The sequence below is a fragment of the Strix aluco genome, chromosome 1 (assembly GCF_031877795.1).
Source record: "Strix aluco isolate bStrAlu1 chromosome 1, bStrAlu1.hap1, whole genome shotgun sequence".
NCBI classification, from domain to species: Eukaryota; Metazoa; Chordata; class Aves; order Strigiformes; family Strigidae; genus Strix; species Strix aluco.
In genome coordinates, this window is record NC_133931.1 from 17868815 (window position 1) to 17895382 (window position 26568).

The 26568-nt window shown below is 33.1% G+C and overlaps 1 protein-coding gene across 2 annotated transcripts in view; it reads left to right on the top strand.

Annotated features, from left to right (window-relative positions):
- Nucleotides 1-26568, top strand: part of CSMD3 (CUB and Sushi multiple domains 3) — a 756099-nt gene that overhangs the window by 650589 nt on the left and 78942 nt on the right. For both annotated transcript variants that reach the window (XM_074808674.1, XM_074808748.1), the window contains 9 exons: nucleotides 131-276; nucleotides 2962-3042; nucleotides 4198-4311; nucleotides 8197-8385; nucleotides 8798-8944; nucleotides 12573-12761; nucleotides 19381-19566; nucleotides 20914-21108; nucleotides 22282-22455. In XM_074808674.1, the coding sequence (XP_074664775.1) occupies nucleotides 131-276; nucleotides 2962-3042; nucleotides 4198-4311; nucleotides 8197-8385; nucleotides 8798-8944; nucleotides 12573-12761; nucleotides 19381-19566; nucleotides 20914-21108; nucleotides 22282-22455 (1421 nt within the window). The remainder of the gene's footprint in view (nucleotides 1-130; nucleotides 277-2961; nucleotides 3043-4197; nucleotides 4312-8196; nucleotides 8386-8797; nucleotides 8945-12572; nucleotides 12762-19380; nucleotides 19567-20913; nucleotides 21109-22281; nucleotides 22456-26568) is intronic.

Genomic DNA, 26568 nt, shown 5'->3' on the forward strand with positions numbered 1-26568 from the left:
TTTTAATCTGATTTTAGAGGACCCATGCCTTTTAGAGTAATCTAGAGAAATTTTACTACATTATATTAAAATGTGGAGAAATTAAATCATTTGTTTGGGCAACAAATCTTTATGTATCTGTTTTTCATAGGGATGGACCAGACCAAACTTCTCCTCAAATTGGACAATTTAGTGGCAACACTGCATTAGAATCAGTCTATAGTACTTCCAATCAGATTCTAATCAAGTTCCACAGTGACTTTACTACCAGTGGCTTCTTTGTGCTTAGTTACCATGGTAAGTGTGACAAACTTCACTTTTTCACTGTCTCTACTGATTACTCTCTACTGATTACTGCAGGAAGAAAACTCATTATTTTTCTAAGAAAAGTTGCTATTATTAATATGACTGACAACCACTGGGGTAATGCAAACATATGAAAGACTAATATGAATGATGGAAACAAGCTATTTTCTTGATCAGATATTAAATTTACTAGTAGTCAAGCAAAGAAAGAATGCACTGCGAAGGGACTGGAGCAAAGATGGTAGCATCAGGACCCTGCAGGTCAAGGTGCTCATCTTCTCACTGCTTACAATGCTTCTAAAATTCCTTTGTAATCTAAATGTTTGTGAGGGTCATTAAATTTCTTGTAGATATTTGAATATTTTGAAGAAAGTACTGTTGTTCTAGAGATTTCAATGATAGTAAACTATACTGTGTAGTTAACATCAAATTGCCCTTGAATTAAGTACAGAATGAATAAAAATGCATAAGTATTAATGCACCAAATTCTACCTCTTTTTATAGTCATTCAAACCTTCTGTGGCCAAGTGTTCTCTTGCATTCCTATCATTACAGGGAAACAGATTCAGAAGCAAGGGTGGTTTTAGGTTCTCTGTGAATGCCTGTTGGATTGACTATTCCAGGAAACACGGACAGACTACAGTCTGGTTTGTGGATCCTGATCAGATTTAGGGACTAGAAAGCTTTCTTTATGACTTAGTAAAGACCACGGTGAATACAGATAGACAGAACTGGGGGGATTAAAGGAATTTTAATCTAAACAAAACAAAGCAAAACAAAAAAAAAGACCTGAATCCCACAATGAAAAACCACCAGCAGCAGCACTTGAATTGGTTATGGAGTACAGACTCCAGTACGATAGGGCAGAGGGGTGGCAGAATTCTCAGTCCAAACCTGGGCATCTAAATTGCATGTAGCAGTTTGTGAAGGAAAAATGGACCCTTTGTGTTCATCAATATATGAATTGATATGTATTGATATATATGAATATATCAGTATATGACCAAACACAAGTAAAAATGCTCATACCTAGTAATAAAGTGTCTCTAAAGTACTTGTTCTCCTTATACTTGTTTCTTTTCTTATTATGGAAATTGTCATTCCACAAGTATGGGCTCTAATGTGTAGTAAAGGTGCAAACTGAGCAGCACAAAGGATTATTCATGAAGAAACTTAATGCTTTTTGGATTGATGTTGTCAAGATAAATAAATTTCTCAGTCTGTGAGTCTATGATCCTTCATATCAGCTACATACAATTTGTAGCAATAAAGGCAAGTCAGTGGGAGAAGTCAAATTTATTTAAAATAGATAATTTGAGGATTGAAATGAATGATACCCCTAAATTAGAGACATTTGAGATAAATTATATGAACTGTTTATTGATTCTATTTTTTAATTATGTTGGTGATTTTTTATTATTATTATTTTAAATGCAGATAGCACAGCTGTTTCATATTTGCTTGGTGTGGTTTATTTTAAATTACTTTATCCTAAAGCAGGATGTTAGCTTTCTGAGTCACTGATTTAAGTGGCTTTTTATTATATGATCAACAAAAAGGAGCAGAATAGAAAGATGTCAAATATGGGTGACCTAGTAGCAACAAAAAATCTTACCTTAAATTTTGTGATTGACAAACGTTTGACCAATTTGATTACTAAAGGATTGAAGCACAGGAAGGAAAAAAGAAGTGTATAACTGAGGCTGAATCATCATCTGTCATAAGTATATGATGCTTTCTTGCTAATGAGAGATACTTTAAAACAATTCTATAAGAAAATGTACTATCACTGAAAACCAGGAATACTTGATCAATCTGAGTTTACAAGTTAAAATTTGGAAGACTTCACTGTCAGTATAAATACTTCGGTGTGATTTCTTTGGCTGGATTTCTGTCCAAATTGCATTCAGATTAAAGGGAATTTCATCTGTGTCCAAACACAGGCCCATCTTCATAGGTTCTCTGTAAAAAAAATAAAGCTATATAGATTCTGCATACTCTTCCTACTTTTCTTTTTTTCATAATTTGTTTCACTGAATTATTTTGCCTGGCTATTCCATTCCTGCGTTAAAACTCAGAAAATTATTTCATGTAAGACTTCAGATGAGAAGTTTGAAAGCAGAATTATTCTTTGACCCTCTCCGCAGGTATAGATGTGCTCCACAACTATTGAATTTACTGGGAAATTTCACATTCAAAATGCTTCTTTCCATCAGTTATGCTGCCTCTGGGTAGAATCTTTTGGATTCTAAAACTTGTCTTTATGACAAAGTTTCAGAAGTGGAAGAATTCAGCAGTAAAAATGTATTTTAAAGAAACAAAACAAACAAAATGGTGATTGCACAATACAAAAAATATTTGCTTTTCAGACAAGATCACTTAGGTGAGAAAATTTGCAACCACTTCTAAGCTTCTTAGGTTATTTATGAAGAGGGTTTTGTCACTGAAGTTAAATAACTAATTAAGAACACAGATGCAACTTCCAATGTTTCAGTAACTCTGATATTCATATGTTTCCCTTCTTTTGATTCTCTTGAAAGTTTCAGAGTAAACGAATAGAGGTGGGTTGGTTTTTTTTTTTTCCTGTTAATGTGGGTATTGACTCAGTTATGTTTGCATGGCTCTATTATCTGTCTAAGTATGGGAACGTCAACTGTGCTTTCTTCCTGTTTATAGCCTATCAGCTCCGGGTCTGCCAGCCTCCAACAAATATACCAAATGCTGAAATTCTAACTGAGGATGATGAATTTGAAATAGGTAATAGAAAATAAAAGCAACATTTGTTTCAAAAAAAAAAAGGACTGTTATGAACAGAAATGTCTTGCTTTTCAGGATGCAAATCATGCCTGTAATATGTTAGATTTATATTTTGAAAATAAATTTTTTAAGAAGTCATTCCTCTTCCCTATACTTCCTGAATATATGTTTCAGAGATCACATATATGTAAAACAGTAACTCCTTTCTAATTAACTTCATCTTAAAATACTTTTCTCCAAAAATTTAATATAAAACATTGTCTTACACTGAAACAAACAAACAAAACTCACAAAAAACCATGCAGACAATAGTATATTCTTTAACAAAATTAAGGTGTCTGTCAACTGAAGAGTAAAATCAAATTTGTAAAAATTAGGAGAATCTAGGAAGAGGATGACATTCTGACCTTCTAAGACATGTTAATAATATTATGTAGCCACGTATCATTCAAAGAAATATGATTCACATGATCAGACATCAGATGTCTGACTAGCTAGTTTTGCTCATGTTATGGGAAAGAAAAATAAATTTCTTTTTAATATATACCAATATTTAATTAGTTATATTGGTAACAAAGAGAAAAACTTTTTTTTTCTTGTTTTTTGCTCTGTAGCCTGGACCAAAAAGAAATGCTAGGATGTAAAAATTTTTACTTTTATTGGTACATATAACTATATGAATTTTTAATTTCTTAATTAAAAAATTACAATTTCTTATTCTCACCATGCCAAATTTAGGTATAATCAACTAAATCCAGTTACTATTTAATTTTTTCCCCTCAGGATTGTATGGGTTACTGACTTGATCTTATCTCTATTTCATTCTCTAACAGCCAATAAATTATATTGCTTAAAGCTTTGTGGACACATGGTTCACACAGCATCAGTCAAACACAGACAAATTAGCAAACTATCTAAGTAATAATGTGGTGGAAAACAGTGATAGATGCAGCACAGTGTGCAACACAATGCTCATTTACCACATTTCTTAGACTAATTAAAGTTGTTTATGCCAGAGGTCATTTAGCCCATTATATATGGTGGCAAAAAGCTTCATTAATCAATAATGCTTTCAAAGCTAAAAGTCCCAGTTAATTGCTGTTTAACGTTTCTTTTGTTTGTTTGGGTTTTGTCTTGTTTTGTTTTCCCAAACAGGAGACATAATAAGATACCAGTGTCAACCAGGGTTTACATTGGTTGGTAATGAGATTCTGACGTGCCGACTAGGTGAAAGGCTTCAGATGGATGGAGCACCACCTACCTGTCAAGGTTTTTTCTCCTATTTCTTTTCCTTCTGCCAGACCAGCTGAATGGTGATTCCTTAAATATCCTCCACTATCTCTTTACATAAGATAGCACACTGAAAATATTTCAGACTTTTTGGTGCTATTCCCAATATTATCACTGTTTGTTATGCTGAATATGTGTCAAATATTAATGCAAAATAATTAGTAATGTTTTAATGAATTTGATGAGTTTGAAGGACTGCTACTCTACTTTGTGAAAACAATTTCACAATTTTTTTTTTTGGAGGGAGTCTAAATTTAATAAATAATGAGATTATTTCATTTTATCTAGAACATAATACTATGAAAAACTATATGTACATTTTCAAAAATGCTAAATTAACATAACATGGATTTGGGTGAACAAGATCTCAACATAATTTTTCAGTGCAACTTTAAGTACTTCCACTTTTATTCAGTGTATTTTAAAGAATAAGTTTTCTATGTGTGTGTGTGTGTGTGTGTGTATGCCTGTGTATGTTCATGTTTTCCTCCTTTTATTGAAAACTGTGAATAGAGAGATATAACACTACGTCATTGTTAAGGTCGAAATAAGATTACAGTCCTGCCAACCACTAACATCACAGTTTAAACCAGTCTTTATTAAACTGACATTTGGTGTGTTATGCTAGAATAGAATTTTTCCATCACTTTTGAAGAAAATGCAAGATTTTTCTTTCATACTGAACCAGTTAGAGAGCTAATGGAGAAAAACCTTGCCCATCATTTATTTTAAAAAATGTAATCCCTTTAAAGTTTCACTGATGGGCACATGTTTATGTTTTCTTACTAATTCTTCCATTTATTTCCAGAAAGATAAGTAAGGACATATAGTTATAAACATGTATGCTAAGAGATTTCAAGGGAAAAACTAGAACAAAACTCCCCAGCCTCATAAAAATATAATTTATGTTAACAAAATCCATTTTGAGTCCTGCTAGTTGTTGCAATATTCCTTCATGATCCATCTACTCCTGAGCTTAATATTTTAACATCTACTGTGAGATTAAAATGCTTTCCAAAATCAGTCATAATAAATGCAGTTGATTTACATTTGTATTAAATGAAAAATACTGCCAATCAGTGTTTTCTATCAATCAGATATTTGGGGTTCCCCCCCTGCCCCAGAAATTTTAATTAATTAGCATATCTATAAAACATTCATGATGAAAGACTTATTTGGAAGTAGTAAATTAAATATGAATAAATCTACTACTTTACAAGTAAAGCTTTAATATTTGACCGTTTCTTAGTAATTTCTGAAGTTTCAAACTTGTGTACAATTTAGTTGTTTACAATTTAGTTGTTATGAATTTAAATAACAATTATAACAATAATCAGCATACTAATTTTTAGAACTTAATTATGACTACAATGTTCAACTGTTTCAGCTGAGAGTTGAAAAATTACTGTCTTATAACCTTTTTCTGCATTCCTGAAAAACTGGAAAGATCAACTACTACTTCTGAATAAACTCTTCCTGTGATTTTATGCACAAAACTATGCAAAATTCAATCTTCATGGCAGTAAGTCTAGTTCTTAAAAATGCAAAGTGATCTTGAATTGTGAGTTTTATAAGAACTTTAACAGTGATAATTTCTGAAAATCCATGCATTTATTTAGGTACAAGTGTGTCTAGAAATAGCTTCCAACACCCCAATTTAAATTAACATCCTAACTTAGATGGCTCATAGCATTTAATGGGTGAAAAACCATACTAACCTCCAGGCACTGCTTTAAATATTAGGATGATATAACAATAGATAGGACAAACAGAGACATATGTGCTGATCCTGAAGCATTCTCTCAGCATGTGTTGCTGAATGCATATTTATATTCATTGCTAGTCTCAAGACAAAAACTCGGGAATGATGACTTCAGTAACAATAGTAATCTTTGCTCTGTCACATATAAATGCTAAATATTGGATCAAATATGAAATATTACATCAATGATCTTACAATTTCACTCTAAATCTGAATGAAATTAACATAATCTTCAGAGTTAGTAGACTCATCAAATTAAAAGAAAAAAATCAAAGGAATTAGTTAAAATGTTTAAAATGACCATTCGAACTGGCCACCTAGAATAAGCAGCAACATAATTTTCTCTTATATTTAAGCCTCTTCATCATACTTTTAAACACCAGTTTGCTCAATTTCAGCAGCGGCTTTAAATAGTGGCTTTAAATATCTAAAGATAACTTATTTACAAAGTAACATTTATCCTGTTAGCATCCACTATCCCTCCTGAAACTATGACAATTAAGAATAGACAGAGCTGCTATGTGTTTTCTGGCACAGCTGTAAGTGGAAGATTAATAACTTCAGAATATGGTATGTAATATAAGAAAAAAATAATTATTTTGAGTAAAGTGAAGATATGGTAGGTAAAACCTACTGAAGAAGTCAACAGGGATGGAGCAGGTGTTGTCTTCTATCCCTGCAGGAAACACTCTCATGTTGTGGGGTCTAGCCTCTCCCAGCCATGTATTAGAGAAAAGCGTAAAGCATGTTCATTTTCTTATTGCCCAGAGTTAAATTTTTGAAAGGTTATCAGCAATTAAGAACTTCAGATTTTCATAATTTCTTCTTCAGCTGATTTACATCTACTCATCAGGGAAACAGTCTGTCTCTGTGTTAGAAGGAGGAAAGTATCCAGTTGTCTGAACTTGAGAATTCACTAGAAACTTGAATGTATAACCAAAAATCTCTCATATAGAGATTTAATAAAAAGGAAGCGGTTTGTAAATATAGATTCAATATGCACATAACATACACGATACAGTTACACATCTCTTATGCTTACCAAAGAACTGAAGGATGATGACAAATATGGAGTTAAAATAAATATATATCAGGGTGACTATTTGATTTTTACTTTTAAGTGGGGCAGAAATCATCTGGGGTTTTTTCTCCTAATTTGATCTTTATTTCTTTAGAAAGTGTTTGTCATATGGTGAACTGTTGTACCTGTTTTTAAAAGGAGGAGCAATTAGATGAATTGTCCAAGGTCAGACTGAGATTCTCTAGCTCATTCAGGATAATAACACCAATGTCTTGACTACTAGTCATAGGCTTTGATTTTAAGAACTCTTCTTTGCTGCTTCTTTTGGTAAGAGATAAGAAAGAAATGGGGTGTAATAGGTGTAGTGAAGGAAAAATAGAATTTCAAGTGGTTTTTATTGCATGTAAAGACAATAACCTAGCATTTTCTGATGTTTCTATTAATCTAAAAACTAGATAGCTGGATTAGCACAAGGCATCTTCTTGTCTCATTAGTCCTACAAAATGTCAGCCTGAAGTGTGTCTTTTATTTTCTAGACCAAAGGCATAATATAGTGCTTACATTATGTATAGGTACATCAATGTTCTTGGACCTTGATTAAGGATCTGAAAATTTAGGTGCTGTATTATACAGACTGTGGGAGGAATTGATTACTCTTCATTTAAAATCTGACAACCAAAAATCACAGTGTCTTCAAGTTTTGCTTTCAGTGCAAGACTACCGGGAATTATTGCTGACAGTAATAGTAATCTGAGGGGGGAAAAAAAAGTCTGTGGTTCACTTTTTGAAAAATGCAACAATTTAGTACTTAAGCACAGCCCTCAAAAATATCTTCTCTTCTAGAGAATGAGAGAAAAATGTCATTAATTGATAACTTCTGAGTGTTGCAGGGCTTATTTCCAAGATAAACATTATTTTAGATCTTTTGTCTACTAACTGACTTTGTTTCTAAAATGTTGTCTGTCTTTCTGTATTTATAGAAATAAAATGAGTAAAGCAGATCTTTTAAACTCAGGACAATCTTGTCAATCACATGAACAAATAGGCTTTAGAGTTTTTTACAAATCTTTCTGTTTCACAGTTCTCTGTCCAGCCAATGAAATGCGTCTGGATTCAACAGGAGTAATACTGAGCCCTGGATATCCTGACAGCTACCCAAATCTCCAGATGTGTGCATGGACCATTACTGTGGAAAAGGGTTATAATATCAGCATGTTCTTTGAATTCTTCCAGACAGAAAAGGAGTTTGATATACTTGAGGTGTTTGACGGTAACTATAGGATGCACAACTTTGAATGATACTTTTTCACTATATAAATGTATTTTTACATTGCGTCTGTGTAATCAATATTGTTTATGCATACCATAATTTGTTAGTATAAAAAATCTTAATTAAGCAATTATTTGGATTTTTTCTGATAAAAAGAACTGTTGGATTATTGTGTTTCAAAATTGTACTGCATTAATTATGTTTAGAAACAATTTTGTTTCTGAACAAATATGTAATCTCTAGTATATAACATGTAATGTCAACCTGCATTTGTAATTCAGATAAATTTGCCATTTGCTTGGAGGATGATTTCTATGTATATTAATTGTATGGATATAATTTATTGTATGTTATTTTAAACTTTGTAACTCCTTTTTTTTTTCCTTTTTTTCTTTTTCTTCCTTGTATCAAGGACCAAATAGTCATAGCCCATTGCTCATTTCTCTCAGTGGGGACTATTCGTCTTCTCTAAATATAACCAGCAATGGCCATGAAGTATTTCTCCGGTGGTCAGCAGATCATGGCACCAATAAAAAAGGTTTCAGGATAAGATATATAGGTATGTAAATCAGACTTTCTTTGATGTATATAAAATTTCAATATGGAACATACTTATTTGTGTGAAAAGGGTAAGGTAAGCTGTACTTTGTAACAGCAATTGCCTAGACTGAAAGGAAATCCAATCTGGTTTATATATGAACCTGATGATACCAATCTTGTGAGGAAAAAAACCCACCACACCCTAAGTAAGATATATGAAAATCTCTGTAGAGATTTAAGCAAATGTTTTGCAAGACGTTAAAATGGCATAAGCCAGTACTAAAGATGAGAGAAGCAGCTTCTCCCTTCTCCCTCCTATCATTTACTTGCACTCATGTGCCTCTGTTCTTCATACTGGACCTTTATGCAATTTGCCGTTAACACTTTTGCTAGGACAGAGGCAGAAGTGGCAACAAGGCAGGAATGAGCAGCTATAAGGTGGAAAAATGTGAGACACTGAAGGATTGAACACTTTAAGGTTCAGCAGAAGCAGCAAAACATATTAGAAGAGATCAAGTAGTATGTCAAAAAAGACAGCACTGTGTGTGTTGTTAATTCAGATGAACATATTTATAAATAGTGCATGAAGATATTACATAACAAAGATTGATTTTTATATAATTGATTTTATAGAATTATTATATAATATATATTTTTATGGGATAATAATATTCAATAATCAAGCTAAACTAGATCTGTTGCAATTTACAGCAATTACACAAAATCTATATTTGATTTTTTTATCATGACCAAAGACATGAAATACGCAGAATGAAAAGTACTGAGGATGGTATCTGTAGGTACTAGAGAAGTTATTGGCATAAAACAATTTCACTTTTCAAAGCAGAGAAAGCAATAGGGAATAAATATAAAATTATTCTTTCTATTGTGTTTCTTTGGTTTTTCCTCACTCAGTTTTTGGCTACTTCGCTGTTGCAGAAAAATAACTAGACTCACAACAGTCTGTAAAAGTGTATCAATGTCATTCTTCCCTTTAGGAGAGGACGGTTTTCTCAGAGGTAAAATGTTTTTTGTATAGCTAGATAAAATTCACTGTTGGCTAGACACAAAATATTATATGGTACCTATTTTCATTGCCTGTAGTACCTGTTGGATCTGTTAAAAGAGAAAGAAGAGAAAGTTCTTAAAACTCTTTGCCTACTGGCAGTGAGAGAACTATTGAGAGGTAGACAGGAAATATTTACTAGTGATCTGTATCACTTGGAAGATGCCAGTATATTTTCTTATACACTAAAGAAGTAGAAGTGTCTGTTTCTCTGGTTCTTCCAAGAGTATAAGGCGTGAGCAATTTAATGCAAGGAAGAAAATATTTTTATAGTATGTGCTCTGACAGATATGGCAGTGCTTCTCATTCTGCTGCTTGCTTTAATAAAGAGTAAACAAACATCCACATGACTCCATCCTGATCAGGGGAAGCCTTTGCCTGAGAAAACCATTGAACTTAAGTAAGTCATGGGACATAGAAAGGCTTAAAGTGCAAGTGAAGCAGCACTTACTCTATTTGCCTGAGAAAATACATGCCAATTGTTACCAATATTTCTTGAAAGCATGAAGGAAGCACTTTAAAACAAACGTCCAACTTAATTTTCTTTCCTACAAAATGGTAAAATGTCCATCTAGGCTAACCAGTCTTGGCTCGTCCTCAAACCAAAACGATCAGAGACTAAGTTAAATCCTTAAACAAACATTTATATTAAAATGGCTACCAGGTTTGCAAGTCCCTTCTGGTCCACTCCTTTGACAAGGTAGCCAAAACCAAGTGACTTTGTACTCATGGACTTAATGAGTTAGAAAAAATATAAGCATAATGACAGTATAATAAGTAATTTTTAATATCAGAGAGACTTAAAGTACATAAATCCTTTCAGTTTATAACAACTATATCTTTTAATGGTCTTTTTGCTCTCATAAAGATTTATGATTTTTTTTTTATAGTATCTAAATAAGACTTCTGTAGGACATTTTGTGTTCTAAAAAAAAAAAAAGCAGATTCAGTTTTTTTGCTATGGAGTTATGGTGACACTCAAATCTGATTAAAATCTATTTTAGATTTGCTAGTTCATTTCAGTTCATTGTATTACAGAACTTGAAAGAAATTACTTATTTAGGACCAGAAGGAAAAGATTGGATGGGCACACGCTTCGCTGGGTAAAAAACTGGCTGGATGGCCGGGCCCAGAGAGTTGTGGTGAATGGAGTTAAATCCAGTTGGCAGCCGGTCACGAGTGGTGTCCCCCAGGGCTCGGTTTTGGGGCCACTCCTGTTTAACATCTTTATTGATGATCTAGACGAGGGGATCGAGTGCACCCTCAGTAAGTTTGCAGATGACACCAAGTTGGGTGGGAGTGTTGATCTGCTCGAGGGTAGGGAGGCTCTGCAGAGAGATCTGGACAGGCTGGAGTGATGGGCCAAGGCCAGCTGGAGGAGTTTCAATAAGGCCAAATGCCGGGTGCTGCACTTGGGCCACAACAACCCCCAGCAGTGCTACAGGCTTGGGGAGGAGTGGCTGGAGAGCTGCCAGTCAGAGAGGGACCTGGGGGTGTTGATTGACAGCCAGATGAACATGAGCCAGCAGTGTGCGCCCAGGTGGCCAAGAAGAACAGTGGTATCCTGGCTTGTATCAGAAATAGCGTGGCCAGCAGGGAGAGGGAAGGGATCTTGCCCCTGTACTCGGCACTGGTGAGGCTGCACCTCGATTCCTGTGTTCTGTTTTGGGCCCCTCACTACAAAAAGGACATTGAATTACTTGAGCATGTCCAAAGAAGGGCAACGAAGCTGGTGAAGGGTCTGGAGCACAGGTCTTATGGGGAGCAGTTGAGGGAACTGGGGTTGTTTAGTCTGGAGAAGAGGAGGCTGAGGGGAGACCTCATCGCCCTCTACAGCTACCTGAAAGGAGGCTGCAGAGAACTGGGGATGAGTCTCTTTAACCAAGTAATAAGCGATAGGACAAGAGGTAATGGTCTCAAATTGCACGAGGGAAGGTTTAGACTGGATATTAGGAAGCATTTCTTTCCAGAACTGGTTGTTAGGTGTTGGAATGGGCTGCCCAGGGCAGTGGTGGAGTCCCCATCCCTGGAGGTGTTTAAGAGTAAGGTTGACATAGCGCTTAGGGATATGCTGTAGTTGGGAACTGTCAGTGTTGGGTCAATGGTTGGACTGGATGATCTTCAAGGTCTTTTCCAACCTAGACGATTCTGTGATTCTGTGATTATTTGAAAATAATTATGTGTAGCATACCCTTGATGTTCCCTTCTTTAAAAAAAAAAAAAATTATGCTACTGAAGTTGATACAATTGCAATGAATTTCATCATTAACTAAAATTCTGTAGCTTGCTTGGTTTAAAAAAGGAGATGGTTAAAAATAAAATCCCAGTTGTAGAAGTGAGCTATCACTATATTTCCTTTGAGTCTACTAAAACCTAAAGCCGTTATAAAGTCCTATTCTTTCACCTTTATACTTAATGAAATTGCTTGATGCATGCATGATCACGATAGAAAATACAACGGCTTTTAGTGATGTTTTCTCAACTTGTTATCAGATGTCCACTTAATTCAATAAGAATTTGTCAAGAATTGTCATCTGGATTCTAAATGCATCTTTTATTTTTTCAATATTTTTGTTTAAAGCTCTCTACTGTAGTACTCCAGAGTCCCCTCCACATGGTTTCATTGTCAGTCAGACAGGTGGACAGCTCAACAGTATGGTTCGCTGGGCTTGCGATCGAGGTTTTCGGCTCATTGGGAAAAGTACTGCTGTATGCAGGAAGTCTCCATATGGTTATTACTCATGGGATGTTCCAGTCCCAGCTTGTCAAGGTAATTTCTTTCATTATAAAATAATACACCCTAAGAAACTTTCCTGTAAACCATCAGTTTTCTGACATACGATGAGTAACAGATAATCATTTAATGGTCATGCCTCCCTATCAAAATTTTTCTGCTTAGTAAAGCTTATATAAAAAAAAAAAAATTAAGTATCAGTATTTCAACAGAATTTACAAAGACTGGCAGATACTAAAATTAATCTACATCACTGTGAGGAAAAAAACCCCACAAATTTAAAATATGATATTACTGAAAAAGTTCATTTAAAACTGAATATTTAGTAAACTTCATTTATTATGATCCAAGAACTGTTTAAAAAGCAGAAGGACCTGAAGCTTGCTACATTTGCAAGAACAGGAAACTGGACCAAAAAAGCATTGCCTATGATGCCATTCTAATCTTCCATGGTTTAAATTGAAATTTAGAAGAGAATTAATTGCATTAACTATATATTTACTTTCTTCTGCCTTATAAAAGCAAAACATACTCTGTTTAACAAGGAAAAGGAAATGCTAACACCCATCACAATTGTATTATAATTCTTCCATTCCTGAAAAGAGTGCTACTGTTCTGATATCTTACCTATGTCACTCTTCAGTGAACTGTTAGAAGGATTTTTTTTCATGAAAATTTGCAGATGCATTTATTCAAAATGTGTACATTTTGTTCCTGTTGACCAGTGGAGATAAATGCTGTAGGAATGTTTCATGTTAATTTCCCACCAGGTTTTTTTCTTTTTGAAAAAAAAAAAGTATTTGAGCCGTATATTTCTAAAGAAAACTATCTAACTTTTGTCAAAGGTGAAACAATCTCAGTTTCAATGCTTTTTAATTTCTATTAACAGCTAAAAAGTGTGCTTGTATTTTTAAAAACTGAAAGTCCTCAAAAAAAGAAATGTACAGGCACTGCATTTGCTACATATCATTCTTTAGCTTTTTCTCCTCAGCAGTTATCTAAGGCCTGCCTTCATGGCAGTTATTTGTAGAACTTGATCAGACTGTTAATTAGATGTATCAAACAACGTGGAATGAAAAAAAAAAAAAAACCCAACTTACCAATTTCAAGTAGCAAATTATTATTCTCAACATACTGAATAGAGTTCAGTAATGGAAATTGTTGCAATACCCAGATAATACTTTAGGAACAAGTGGAGTTAAGTGCTTAGTCATCTCATGGTGTCTGATGAAGTACAAAGACTGTTGGTAGCAACTGTTAGCATATTGATAATTATTTAATATATGTATTAATTAAATAACAATTATAATTAAGCATTTAATGAGGGCTAGCTTTGATACATGATATGAACTTTATTCAATTCTTCCATCAAGTCCTTGTGCACAGAAAGTGGTTTGTGGCCATGATATGTACCTGCAGCTCACAACAGCAAACTTCAGATTCAACTTAAAGACACATTATTACTGCAAAACCCCTCAGGAATAAGCTGTTTCCATACATCAGTCATACGCCTAAGTTTCCCATTGTTTTTCTGAGGTGAAAATTATCCCCCATACCCAGATGGTACCGAAGATTTATGATATGATCTCTTGTATCAAAAGGTTAAGAACACCATCAGTAAATACCCCTCATGTTTTTTCACAGAGGATATTTACAAGACACAAGGGCTTTGCCATTCCCCCTACTACTGAGCAGTACAGCTTCACCACAAAGTAGTTCTAACTCTTTTAAGTATGGGCTAGTGGTTTTTAGAACTTCATGTTTTAACAGCTATAATAATTGTCAGTCAGAATTTACCAACTATTTTGCCAGGTGATATCAGATGACAATGTCACACTCTCACCTGCTACTTCACATTCTTTACCTTTTATAGAATAACTAGCAAAGCCATTTTAATCAGTTCTTTCACACATCTGAATGCAGGATTGCCACAGATGACCATTTAACACAGCAAATGAAAGTATTAACCTTTTTTTTTTTTTTCATAGCACTGCAAGTTTAAAAAAAATGTATTTCTAATTTCTGTAAAAACAATGCATCTCATTTTAATCTTTGTTTTCTGTCTCCTAAATGAAGATTACAATCACAGTAGTAGTTACTAGCATCATCCTACAGAAATGAGATATCTAAGGCCTCAAAATTTATGAATTCTTTAATGATACTTCTACAATCAGCACAACTAGTGGTTTGTGGTGGTTTGGTGGGCTTTTTTAGCAATAAGTCCATTCCTTGGCAAACATTTTCTACTGCCTGCAGAATATTTCATGACTGTATTTAAACTAATGCTTTGTCTTTACATTTTTCACTTTGTATCTGTACCATTATTATCACTTCTGAATCCTTTCCTGTAAATAATGAATGCCAGTAGCCTTTTCCACTACAGCTTTATTTTTTTTTCCAAGTTCATGAGTAAATGTTAGAGCAATTTTTAATGCTTTCATTCTTATACCTATATGAATAGGAATTTTGAGCTTTGAACCTTTAAATAGATTATACCAGCCATTCTTCAAAACACTTGCACTACAGGGCTGACAGAACCTGAAAAATCCGGATACACGCTTTAACCTTGGATAAAAGCTTTTTTACATTATTTATAGAATTAAACGTATCTCAGTAGAAGAGACTCAATGCAGTATTAAGGAATAAAAAAAAAAAAAAAAAAGCCTCAACCAGACTTCAGCAATTATATGAAACCTGTTTCAAAGTTAATACAAAAGCACCCTTCCTCTGTCATGAGAAGTACAAGGAAACTGCTTCAAAATCTAACATTGAATTAGTATAATCGTAAGAATAATAAAAATTAATTGCAAACTTTTACTGTTCTAACTTTTAGATATTATTTATTCTGTTTATATAGACATGCATTAAATGAATCATAATGTGAAAGTGTTGTCATCCATGTATCCATCTCAGTTTTGATGATATTAAGCCTCTGATCACAAGTCAAAACAAGATTCCCATGGTTAACTAAATTATGAGGTCTGGTTATGATAAACTTTTGAGAGAATGAATAGGTTTACAATGATCTGTCTGAATACAAGAATTAACATGAATTCATATAAATGCTTGAATATTTACAATTGATCATACATCTCAGAAGATTCAAAGTGTTTTAAAACATTTGGTTTTCTTCCAGTTATTTTTTACATTTTAATTTTTTATCCCAGAATTGCATGATTTTTGGTTTTAATTATGAAATATTTCTCTTGCAAATAAACATTGTCTTACACAGGCCTCATCAGAAATCAGTATTAATATTTTATAATATCATATATGGACAACAGGGAAATGTTTTTACAGGAATTCTAGGTAGAGATGTTAAGTAAGTAAAGTGTAAAACATAATACTACATGCAGAAGAATTCTCTAGCTCAGTAATGTAAATGGTCCATAACAGCAGACGTAAGTTTTGCATAACTGGTGATTGTTACATAAATTATAATAAAGCATTAAAAAAAAAAAAAAAAAAAAAAAAAGAGCATACCAAGAATACCTGGTTAAGTATTATACCTGATGAGTTATGATTCTCTCAAAAATTAAGCTAAAGTACATTTATAGTGATCTGGAACAAATATCTGATGTGTATAGCATAATACCTTCCACCTTTACATTTTTTTAGACATGGCTATAGATTTGAGATAGTCATATTCATATACATTAGAACAATTAATATAACTATGTAGAAGATAAATACGTCTTGTATTTATTAAAAATAGACTTCTGTTTATTTTCAAATGCACGGCTGTATTGGTACGGGTGTGAAAACTCAATTACTAACTTACTAAATGCCAAAGAAATAGTTGGCATCCTTTAAAGTGATTTGTAAGGCAATCTACAGGAAATTTAGTTTTCATAAAATTTCTTAATTCTTCACAAGTTAGATGTCCAAGTTGTTAAGTTCAGACAAGTATGTCACTGAACAGTTTCAGTAGTCTCACCTATGTTTGAAATGCTCCTGGTAAATGTTATCAGCTCCAGACTGATGTCTGCATTGATACTCATTTTTTTTTCTCATATCCCCGAGATGTGAAAGGAAGCTACATCTGCTAAGTGTCGTTCTTAAGCAAGGCAGAGCAAATCCAAGAATTGGAGGTCCTTTATAGGGTGAATAGTCTGATTTCTGTTTGCAAAAGTGTCATCACATAAAATTTTAATAGTGCTTTAACATATTTAAGAACTTCATCCTGGTCTAATAATAATTCCTGAAGTTTCAGATAATTCTTTAAAATATGCTGGTGGTCTTTGAAAACTAATAAAGTTAAGGTCTTCCAAGGGCTGTGTGTGTGTATCTCTGGAATTGGAACTGTGTTCTGAAGATTGTGAACAGAGAATATATTTTAATGTTTCAATTGCCGTTATAATTATGAAGTTGATTTGCAATACTGGTGAAGCTGACATTCAATGACCAAACATTTCTGTGATAAACCTGCTTTTTGGGCACTTTGGATGTTCCATGTCTGTCATTTTTTTCCTGTCAAGTTGTCAGATGTGGCAATAACTTGTCTTGATCTGTTCATATTTTTTCCCTTAACTAGAAGATAAATTTCTGTGTAAGTTTCCACATATGTAAAATTCAGCTCGTAAATAGTGTAAACTAAAAATATCATTGAATGGTTCCTTGGGAGCACTGTTGTTTATATAAAAGGCTGTTATGAAGCATATGGCATGCTGGGATGGAACTTATTTCTTAAAAATTTTAGGTTAAGGGAAGGATACATTTTTCTTGTGCCACAAGATTGATTCTGTTAACATGGATAATAAGCCTCTACATTTATCAAGTCACTAATTTTTGAATACTGAAGGAGTAATTGATCTCAATGGTAGATGTAAAACATCTCAGGTTGTATCTACAAAATATCTGCTATATATTTTGCTGATTGCTAAAAGAGACAGAATATGCAGTATGTGAACAAATAGTGCTGTAGTGTTTGTTGGTGCTCAGGATCTTAAGAAACACCTGTTAATATATTACAGGTCTTTTGTGGGTGTGTATTAGTTTTTATACCCTGATGAATGCTGGCCCTGATGTAACTGGCACTGGACTCGGTTCTGGCATTATTGTCTGGAACTTCTTTTTATGATTAACACTTGTTTTTGAAGGAAGAGGTTAGCTTGGCCAATTACGCAGTAAACAATGCTATCTGATTATACCTTGGTTATACCTGCTTTATTTGTCCTCCTCTTTGCATGGATAGCTCTGCCTAATGTTTGCTACTGCAATTCAAACTATTGAGGAATTTGAAATATAATAAACATCAACTTGGTCATGTTTTCATTTTAGTGTCGTGGAGGCTCAGCTTCTTTCTTTGGTGGTACCAGGTGAAATAGTACAGCTTTGTCAGATGTTTAGTAAGAAGTAGAAGATGGACCTTCTGGTTTAGTTAACTTGTCACTTTTTATCCCTCTGTGATCATGTCCTCTTACCCTCTGGAAGACTGAATTCAATGACTCTCTTGGGGCCTTCATTGTCTCCTAATAACTGTTTTCTTATTTTCTTCTAAATATGTGTTTGTGTCTCTAGTTGCCAGTAGATATTGTGATAACCATAAGATATACGTTTTTATGATTGCCCAGACAAGGTGATGAGCAAATTAATAATAGTTTTCTGTCATGTCAGTATAGTGTGTGCCTTTTAAAAAAAATTTACATGTTCTATGCAATTTATTTTTATGGCAATTCAAGCATATTTTAACATTGATCCTATCACCTCTGTTCTGCAAATTGTGATAGCATTAGTGCTGTACCTGTGTCTCAGCTGTGATTATTAACTTTGGTACAGTGCCACACTGTTGTTATATTGCTTATGAAGCAGATCTGTCTTGCATCAGATCAGGTCACAATAGGCAAAAATAGATTACTCTTTTTTATAAAGTATTTATACATAGTCTGAGAGGCTTAACTTTTCATATCTCTGTGCAGGCAGGATAGGTAGTTTTTTAGGGTTCAAGATTCCACTTCAAAGCAAAGTACTTAAGAGTTAAGTGTCTAAACCCTTTTTATTTGGATCTGACCTGCATTAGATGTATGGTGTTAAAATGTTGAAAAGACTGAGTTTTTATTTTATTCCCAAAATAGACAGAGCATTATTTAGAGCCAGATCATCTCTTCATACTTTCTTTCTGATGAATAATTATATAAAAAAAAAAAAAAAAAAGTGGCTTACACTTTCGTTTGCCAGTTTTCAATAGCTTCAAAAGGGTATTTTCTATCTGCTTTGCAGGAGGTAAAATGGAATGCTGAAAGTTAATTTTAGTGCTTTGCCAGAGGTCACACAGTACATCTGATGGAAGAAATGTGAAGTACAAACTAGATTCTTAATGTCTCAGACTGGTGCTTTACTCATTCAACCATGCTGATCATATTTTTTCCAGATATTCTCTATTCTTTCTTTTTCGATTATCTTCTGCATTTTGAATGGATAGCTGCAGAGTTATGAACCATTGTTCTTATTTTTAACCTCTTCCATCAAAAGAGAAAAACTTTCTGAGATTTATTTCCCTAAAATTTATTTCTAGGCTTAAAACACACATTAATGAACTAAAAAGTTATTTTTATGAATTTAAGACTTTTGAGGCTACAATGCGTAAACTGTTTGAGATGAACAGAAGCTTATAGTGAAGAAGATATAAAATAACTATGTCTTTATCTTTATTCAGCAATATCTTGTGGAATTCCTAAAGCCCCATTAAATGGTGGGATATTAACTACAGATTACTTAGTTGGCACCCGTGTTACTTATTTTTGCAATGATGGATATAGACTATCAGCCAAGGAACTTACTACTGCAGTCTGCCAGCCGGATGGTACCTGGAGCAATCACAATAAAACACCTCGCTGTGTAGGTAAGTAACATGCAAAAACTCTCCAGTGAGTAAGAACCTGGCTGTACATTTTGTTTATTTATCCAAGTCACAAATCTTCACATTACTTAAACTTTTAGCTTCAGGTTACTTTAATCTATGAATAATTGCTGGTATTAAATTCTTGTGAAATACGTATTTGAAATGTATATATATTCTGTGACAGCAGAAGAAATATGCTAGAGATTATAGTATATGTTCAAACTGATAATTAATTTAGAGCTAAATCAAAATTGATGATTGCGGAGGTTTATGCAAAAGCCATCTCTTCAGTGAGAGCTGCACAGTTCATATGTTAACGAACCCTATTTACTATCCAGAGTTTCAAAGTCTCTGGTACTCTGGGATACTTGCTTGAAACTGCTGTTTATTATTTATATTCAGCCCATCGTTATAATCCTACACCATCTATAACTTGAGGGAACATCACTGAATAGAAAATGAATGTTCAGTCCCAAAGAGAAGTGGATACCATCAGTTATAAATGGGGTATCAAAACCCAGGTGATTGTAAGGCTGATACAGAAATGTCAGTGTCTGATGTGCTTTAAGATTTGGATTATGTCACCCAATGAATTTTGGAAAGGAAAGAAAATTTACCCTAGAATAACTTTAAAGGATTTTTCCCTTTGTCCTTTTTTTTTTTTTTTTCTTTTTCTTGTGCTTGTAAATTGCATTCCTTCATGCCTTTTCCTCTATCTAAAGAACCAATCTGAATGGAAAGAAAGTGGTGTTCAGCAAAGATTTTCCTCTGTGCATTTTGGTCATCGGAAAAATTGTTTTGCTTGTTAATCTTTTTCTGTTATATTAGGATTGTAGAACATTTTTGTTTGTTTTTTGGAGGAAGAACACATAGAATTAAGACATGAGATAAAAATGTGTATCTGCTGAGCAACCATCTTGGATATGGAAATTGTCACCGATGTGCAGCCTCTCCAGATGAGTCTTTAAGTTCTCATAGAATTTACCTGAGTAGAAAAATAATTCCTATATAGAAATGTAGCTAATGTTTTAGTAAAGATTCTGATGTAAAGTGTCACAGGAGTTCCATGACTGTCAATCTGCAGTGAATTCAGCCGTGGTATAGATTCTATCTACATCAATTGCATAGCTCTACATACACAGTCACTGCTCTGTCTGGGCCATAAATCATTATTAATTGAATGAGAGAACTCATAGCTGCTAACCAGATGCAATTTCAAATACAGCCTTACTCTTCAAATATTATGTCACTGTGTTTAAAATATGTTTCTGAATTAATAATGGTACATATTTTCTAATTTGCCTGTACTAAACCACAAATAACTATGTGTTTTTATTATTTTGGAAGTTGTTACATGTCCAAGCATCAATTCTTTTACACTGGAACATGGAAGATGGAGAATAGTGAATGGTTCACATTATGAGTATAAAACAAAAGTAGTTTTCAGCTGTGATCCAGGGTATTATGGTTTGGGACCAGCATCTATTGAGTGTCTTGCTAATGGCACGTGGAGTTGGAGAAATGAGCGACCTTACTGCCAAAGTGAGTACATGCTGCATCTGCATCTGCAATACAGATTTTCAGATAAAAATATTTATTTATTCGAAAGTAACTAATTAAATATTGGAATCAGTTAATTAGAAAAATGTTTCCTGGCTGGAATTCCTGGGTATCGTAAAGGTTATTATTTGCAAATACAATCCATGTCTGTAAGCACACTTCTGGATTTTAAAGGTCCTTAAATCTGTAATGGTGCAAATAAGTAATAGAGAACATTTTCCTATATATTTTTCTAGGTCAGGAATGCTGTATAGTCTAGAAAAATGCAAAAAAATTGTATCCTGTCCACACACTTGATAAATAAAATAATCTCTCCTTTCACCTGGTTACTATATGGTGTGCAAGTCCACAGAATTCCTACCATTAGCTGGAATGCTGATAACCTGCAATAGCTACTTTTCAAAATAAAGAAGTATCTGGATCTGTCTCTGTGTATATAGATATTTTACATACTATATATGTATTTGTAACACCTTTTTCTTTAAAAGACAGACATTTTTCACTATGTTGGGAGAAGTTTTGTTTCCAATATTACCACTTATATTTTTTTTTAGCATGAAGTGCACTAGCTGCTTTCACCCTTTGATAATCCACTATCTTGTTTACTAGTAGTAAAGTTCTTTTTACTAATTCTTAAAATAAAATTATTAAAGAATAATTATTATTTTGAATAAAAAAGTGCTTTGAATTGTAAATAAATAGCAAGGAATTCCATGCACATTGTTCACTCATTATAACAACATATTGTGTGAATGCTAGAACAAGCATTTCATTATGACCTAGAAGATAAAAATTACATCTTCCCAAAGAAACATAAAGACAATTTTTAAAATGGCAAAAATTGTGATATTGCAATATTAAGAAAAAGTAATTGAAACCAATGTAATTAAATAACAATTAATAAAGTTCTGAATGGTGGGGGGTTTTAACTTCACAGAGACAATTTTAATTGGTCCTCCCCCGCTCTTTCACAGGTATTATTTCTGGGGAAGTAGCAGTCTTTGTATGTGGAGATTTTAATCTATTTTTTCTACAGAGCAAAATATTTCAAGCTGTGAAATTTATTTATCTGGTTGACTGGTTGATAAGTATTATTCTATGTGTGTTTGTGATTCTCAGTTGTACATTTCTGTTTTGTTTGGTTTTGCTATAAAGTTATTTCTTGTGGAGAACTTCCTACACCTCCAAATGGGAATAAGATTGGAACTCAAATCACATATGGATCTACAGCTATATTTACTTGTGACTCAGGATACATGCTAGTTGGCTCTGCAGTGAGGGAATGTCTGTCTTCTGGACTCTGGAGTGGAATTGAAACCAGATGTTTAGGTAGGATACTACTGTCATGGCTTGCCTATTTTCTTTCTCTCTAGCAGACAAATGTAAGGAAAGAGAAACAGCTTGTCTGTTTCTGTTATCACAGACATTGAGGAGAGTTCTGCATTTTAAAAAATGTGTGTGGTTAGGTTGTTTTTCTTATCAAATATTGTTTGAGTTCCACAGATTTAATACCTTTTTCAGTATCTTCCCAACATGCAAAACCGGTGTCACTGGATTGTTGCATAGTGTCTAAAGTAGACCTGTACATAAAGAACAAGACTGATTGATTCCAGATGTGTCAGCTTTAATACATATCCATAGTAAAATATCTGCATAGTAAACCTGAACTCAGTGGTTATGTTATAGAATTAATCTGTACCCTTGCAAAAGATATAGGGGAAAAAAAAAGTATTTGTGGAAACTTTGACAGGAGCACTGTGGCCTTCTTTCTGAGAGAAAATTACTATCTATAGAATTTGACACCCTTTAGCTGTACATATTTAGGCATCTTCACTTATTAAAAATACTCAGACACCAGTCCCTGAATTGTTTATGAATAAAATGAACATATGATCTCAGTGAAACAATTTCAGGGCTTCTTTTTAATTCATTATGATCATATGTACCTTGATCTGGGTTATTGTGTTATCTGCAGAGACATTGATTTTAAGTCTATATGCAATTAACATTTTAGTTTGAGTTGAAATCAAAGCTATGGTAGTGTTCTGATTTTAGAATGCAATATGAAAGCCATATTGTACCTTGCCATTTGTGGGGGCATGAGAATAAAAAACAAATCCATAAACTGAGGCTTTCAGAAGAATCTTAACTAGTATATACATTAAATATAGTGGTTTATTGCAATATCTCTGTGCAGATTGCCATTTGCCTTTTTAGACTACTCTCTACCCCAAATAATTTTGCTTCTGTAATACAGAATTGTTTGGTGCAAATCTTCACTTAAGAATAATTTAAATGACTCATGAATGAGGAAAAGTGATGCTTGTCAAAGTACAAGTCTAAAGCTGGAATGTCTCCTGACATATATTTGAGAGGAACAGACAGGCTTTGTTTATGTTGCACTTTTACAATTAAAACCCATTTAGCCGGGGTCGGGGTGGTGGGGGGTGGGGGGGGAATAAAAGATCTTCATGTTTGACTTTATTTTTCTTTTAAGTTGTCAGAAATGGTAAGACAGACTGTTTTAAATCTAAAAGTTTTGGAGCACCATAGCTGGCATGTAATAAAAATGTTCTGACTTTTTTTTATTTTATTTTATTTTTATTGGTTTGTCTGCAAATGTTACAGCTATTGAAGTTTGGAGAAAAGTAAAAATTTTTATCAGAGAAATATTAATGTAAAACAAGCCAAATGATCTCCTATTTGTGAATAACACCTTGGAAAAATACTTGCATTTAGGAATTTTGCTGAAATAATATGCGAAGTGAAGATTGAATTGAATTTCTTCTACATTTACCTGTAGAAATAAAATTTAATATAAGTTTAACAATAGTAATAGGTTGCATAATCTTTACTTGAAACTTAAAAGAAGACCCTGAAGTAATCAATTTTCAGATGAAACAAAACTTTTTTTAATTCTCAGAAGAGATTCATAGAAGAGATTCATTATTATTACACAGAATCACACAGAATCATCTAGGTTGAAAAAGACCTTGAAGATCACCTAGTCCAACCATTAACCTAACATTGACATTATTAAGTTCTTATGTCCAGTAACAATAAACAGTTAAGAAAATGTGTTAAAATGACTATATGACTAGAGGGGAAAACAGTGATCTAAAAGATATCTTTTGTATAAGACTAATAGGACTACAATACATCTCCAAATGTATATTTTCAAAGCTTTAATGATGGCAAGTTTTTAAAGAGAGCATGAATGAGTTTTCCTTACAGAAATAGTATGTAGTATACATCATATATAGCATACAAAAAAGCACATATAGCTTGTCAAAAAAAAAAAAAAAGAAAGAAAGAAAAGCTAGTGACAGACCAAATTTATAAAATGGAGAGAGTAATGGCTGCCATAATTACTCTTACAGCAACTCTGCCTGCTATACTACATCACTGTACAGGAATGAGCTTTCTGGAAAGACTCAGATTAACTCAGTTCAATTTTTGTTTCTTCAACAAGTAATTTGAGATTTAAGATAGAGGGATAAGTTCAGGTAATGACAAATCAGAATTCAGAGTTTGTTTAAAAAGGTTGAGAAAGAAAATGTCAGAAGGTGGACGAAATGGAAGAAATGAAAGAAATAGTAGAATGTGGGAGAAAGGGGATAAAATACAGCAGGAAGATCTACAGAGTGGATACTGTAATGATCTGAAAAATACATTTTTGTGAAACTTATGAGTAATTTCTGGTGTTTGTTTTCCATAACTGAAAAACAGTAAGAAAAAAAATTAAATTTCACCTTCTACTTCTAAAGCTTTTCTGCTCACAGTCATAAACCTTTTTTATCATTTATCTTAAAGCCTTTCCACTTTTTCTTGCTGAAAAATGTAGTTGTGCCTGGACTCAAGTGGCTACCAGTATATTTCTGTTTTAATGTCAAAGATGCCTTTAAGAGTACACTTAGAAGACATTAATAAAGTCCTACAGGCTAAAATAATATCCTTTTCCAAGTATTTTGTTTAAAATTACAAATTATTTTTTCAAAAGTGCTACTCAAATCATTTTGCTTAATAATTGTATTAGAGAATTTAATTTTTATTCCAGTTACATGTAATTTGAAAAATTTATGAAAGGTATAATAAATAAGAATATAAATATCAGCAACAGAACCTAACTAGTTAGTGTTGAACCTAACAAAAAAAAAATACAAAAAAGAACTAGAACATAGATAAACTCTAAATCACCAAAAATATTGACTGAAATCCAAATTGTATTACAGCACAAACAAAATTCCATGACATTGTGGATGGTAGTGCATGATTATAATGACAGCCATAATAGTGTCAGAGTATGTTAATAGTTTTCACAGCCCTTTTTTATCTTTCTTTTTCAGTTCCTGCTTCTTTTATTACAAGGAGAATGATAGTACTTTATAGCTATTGAATCAGGGGACAGTAGATGGCAAAGAGAACAGTTAACACAACTGCCCTCCTTTCTGAACCTCACTTTTTTTTTTTTTTTTTTGCAAAATACCTAAATAACAATTTAGTATTGTGTGAGTAATCATATTAATGTAATGATCTTGGTTTGATCTTTCATTGGATGTAGTGGGAAATTGATATCTGGATCAGTATTCTTGTTCTCCATAGCTGGTGAGAAGAAACAATGTTCAAATTGAAATAATAAACAAAACAAAACAGAGATCCCCTGAAGTAATTCTGTTGTAGAGGTCTTAAAACCAAATAAATGTTTCACAAGATTTTATGTTGAAAAATATGAAAAAAAAAATCACTTTAATCTTTTAAAATAAAGAAACAGTCAAAACCAAAAGCCATGACCGTTGGTCTCCAAGGTTACAGACTGCCTCTCACAGTTTATTCTGCTTGATCTTTTTCTATACCGAATACATTAAATCAGTTTCTGTGGAAAGGTCTGTGTAATAAATCCTGAAGAAATATTTAGTAGCAGAATAGATTTCTATTGAATATCCTATTCATAAAAAAGACGAACAAATCTGTGTATTTTGTTACACTTTCCTCAGGGAAAAGTATTTAAATATTTGATGAAGAAATTAATTGTTCTGTTTCTGTTTATATGAAAACTTAGTATACATTATTTATAACATTAATTTTATTTGCTTTAATTTACTCACATGAGTAACAGTAATCACCAGAACATATATTTTCATAACTATAAAAAAGTTTTATTTATTTATTTTAATGCCTGTAATCAGCTATTTATTAAACTGAGCATTTCCCAGAGCAGAAGTAAATAGGGTCTACGTCAATAACACCATAGTACTTTCAGATTTTTTAACTGATGTGTGAATGATAAACAACATTTCCCAACATTTTCTAAGGTTTCTCTAACAATGAGATTTTCTTCCCTTTCTTCATTAGCACTGTTTTCAGACTTTTAATGTACTCAAAGGAGAAACACTATAAGAAGATCATTACTTTTACAACATCACGATTTGAGGATCTGGTGTA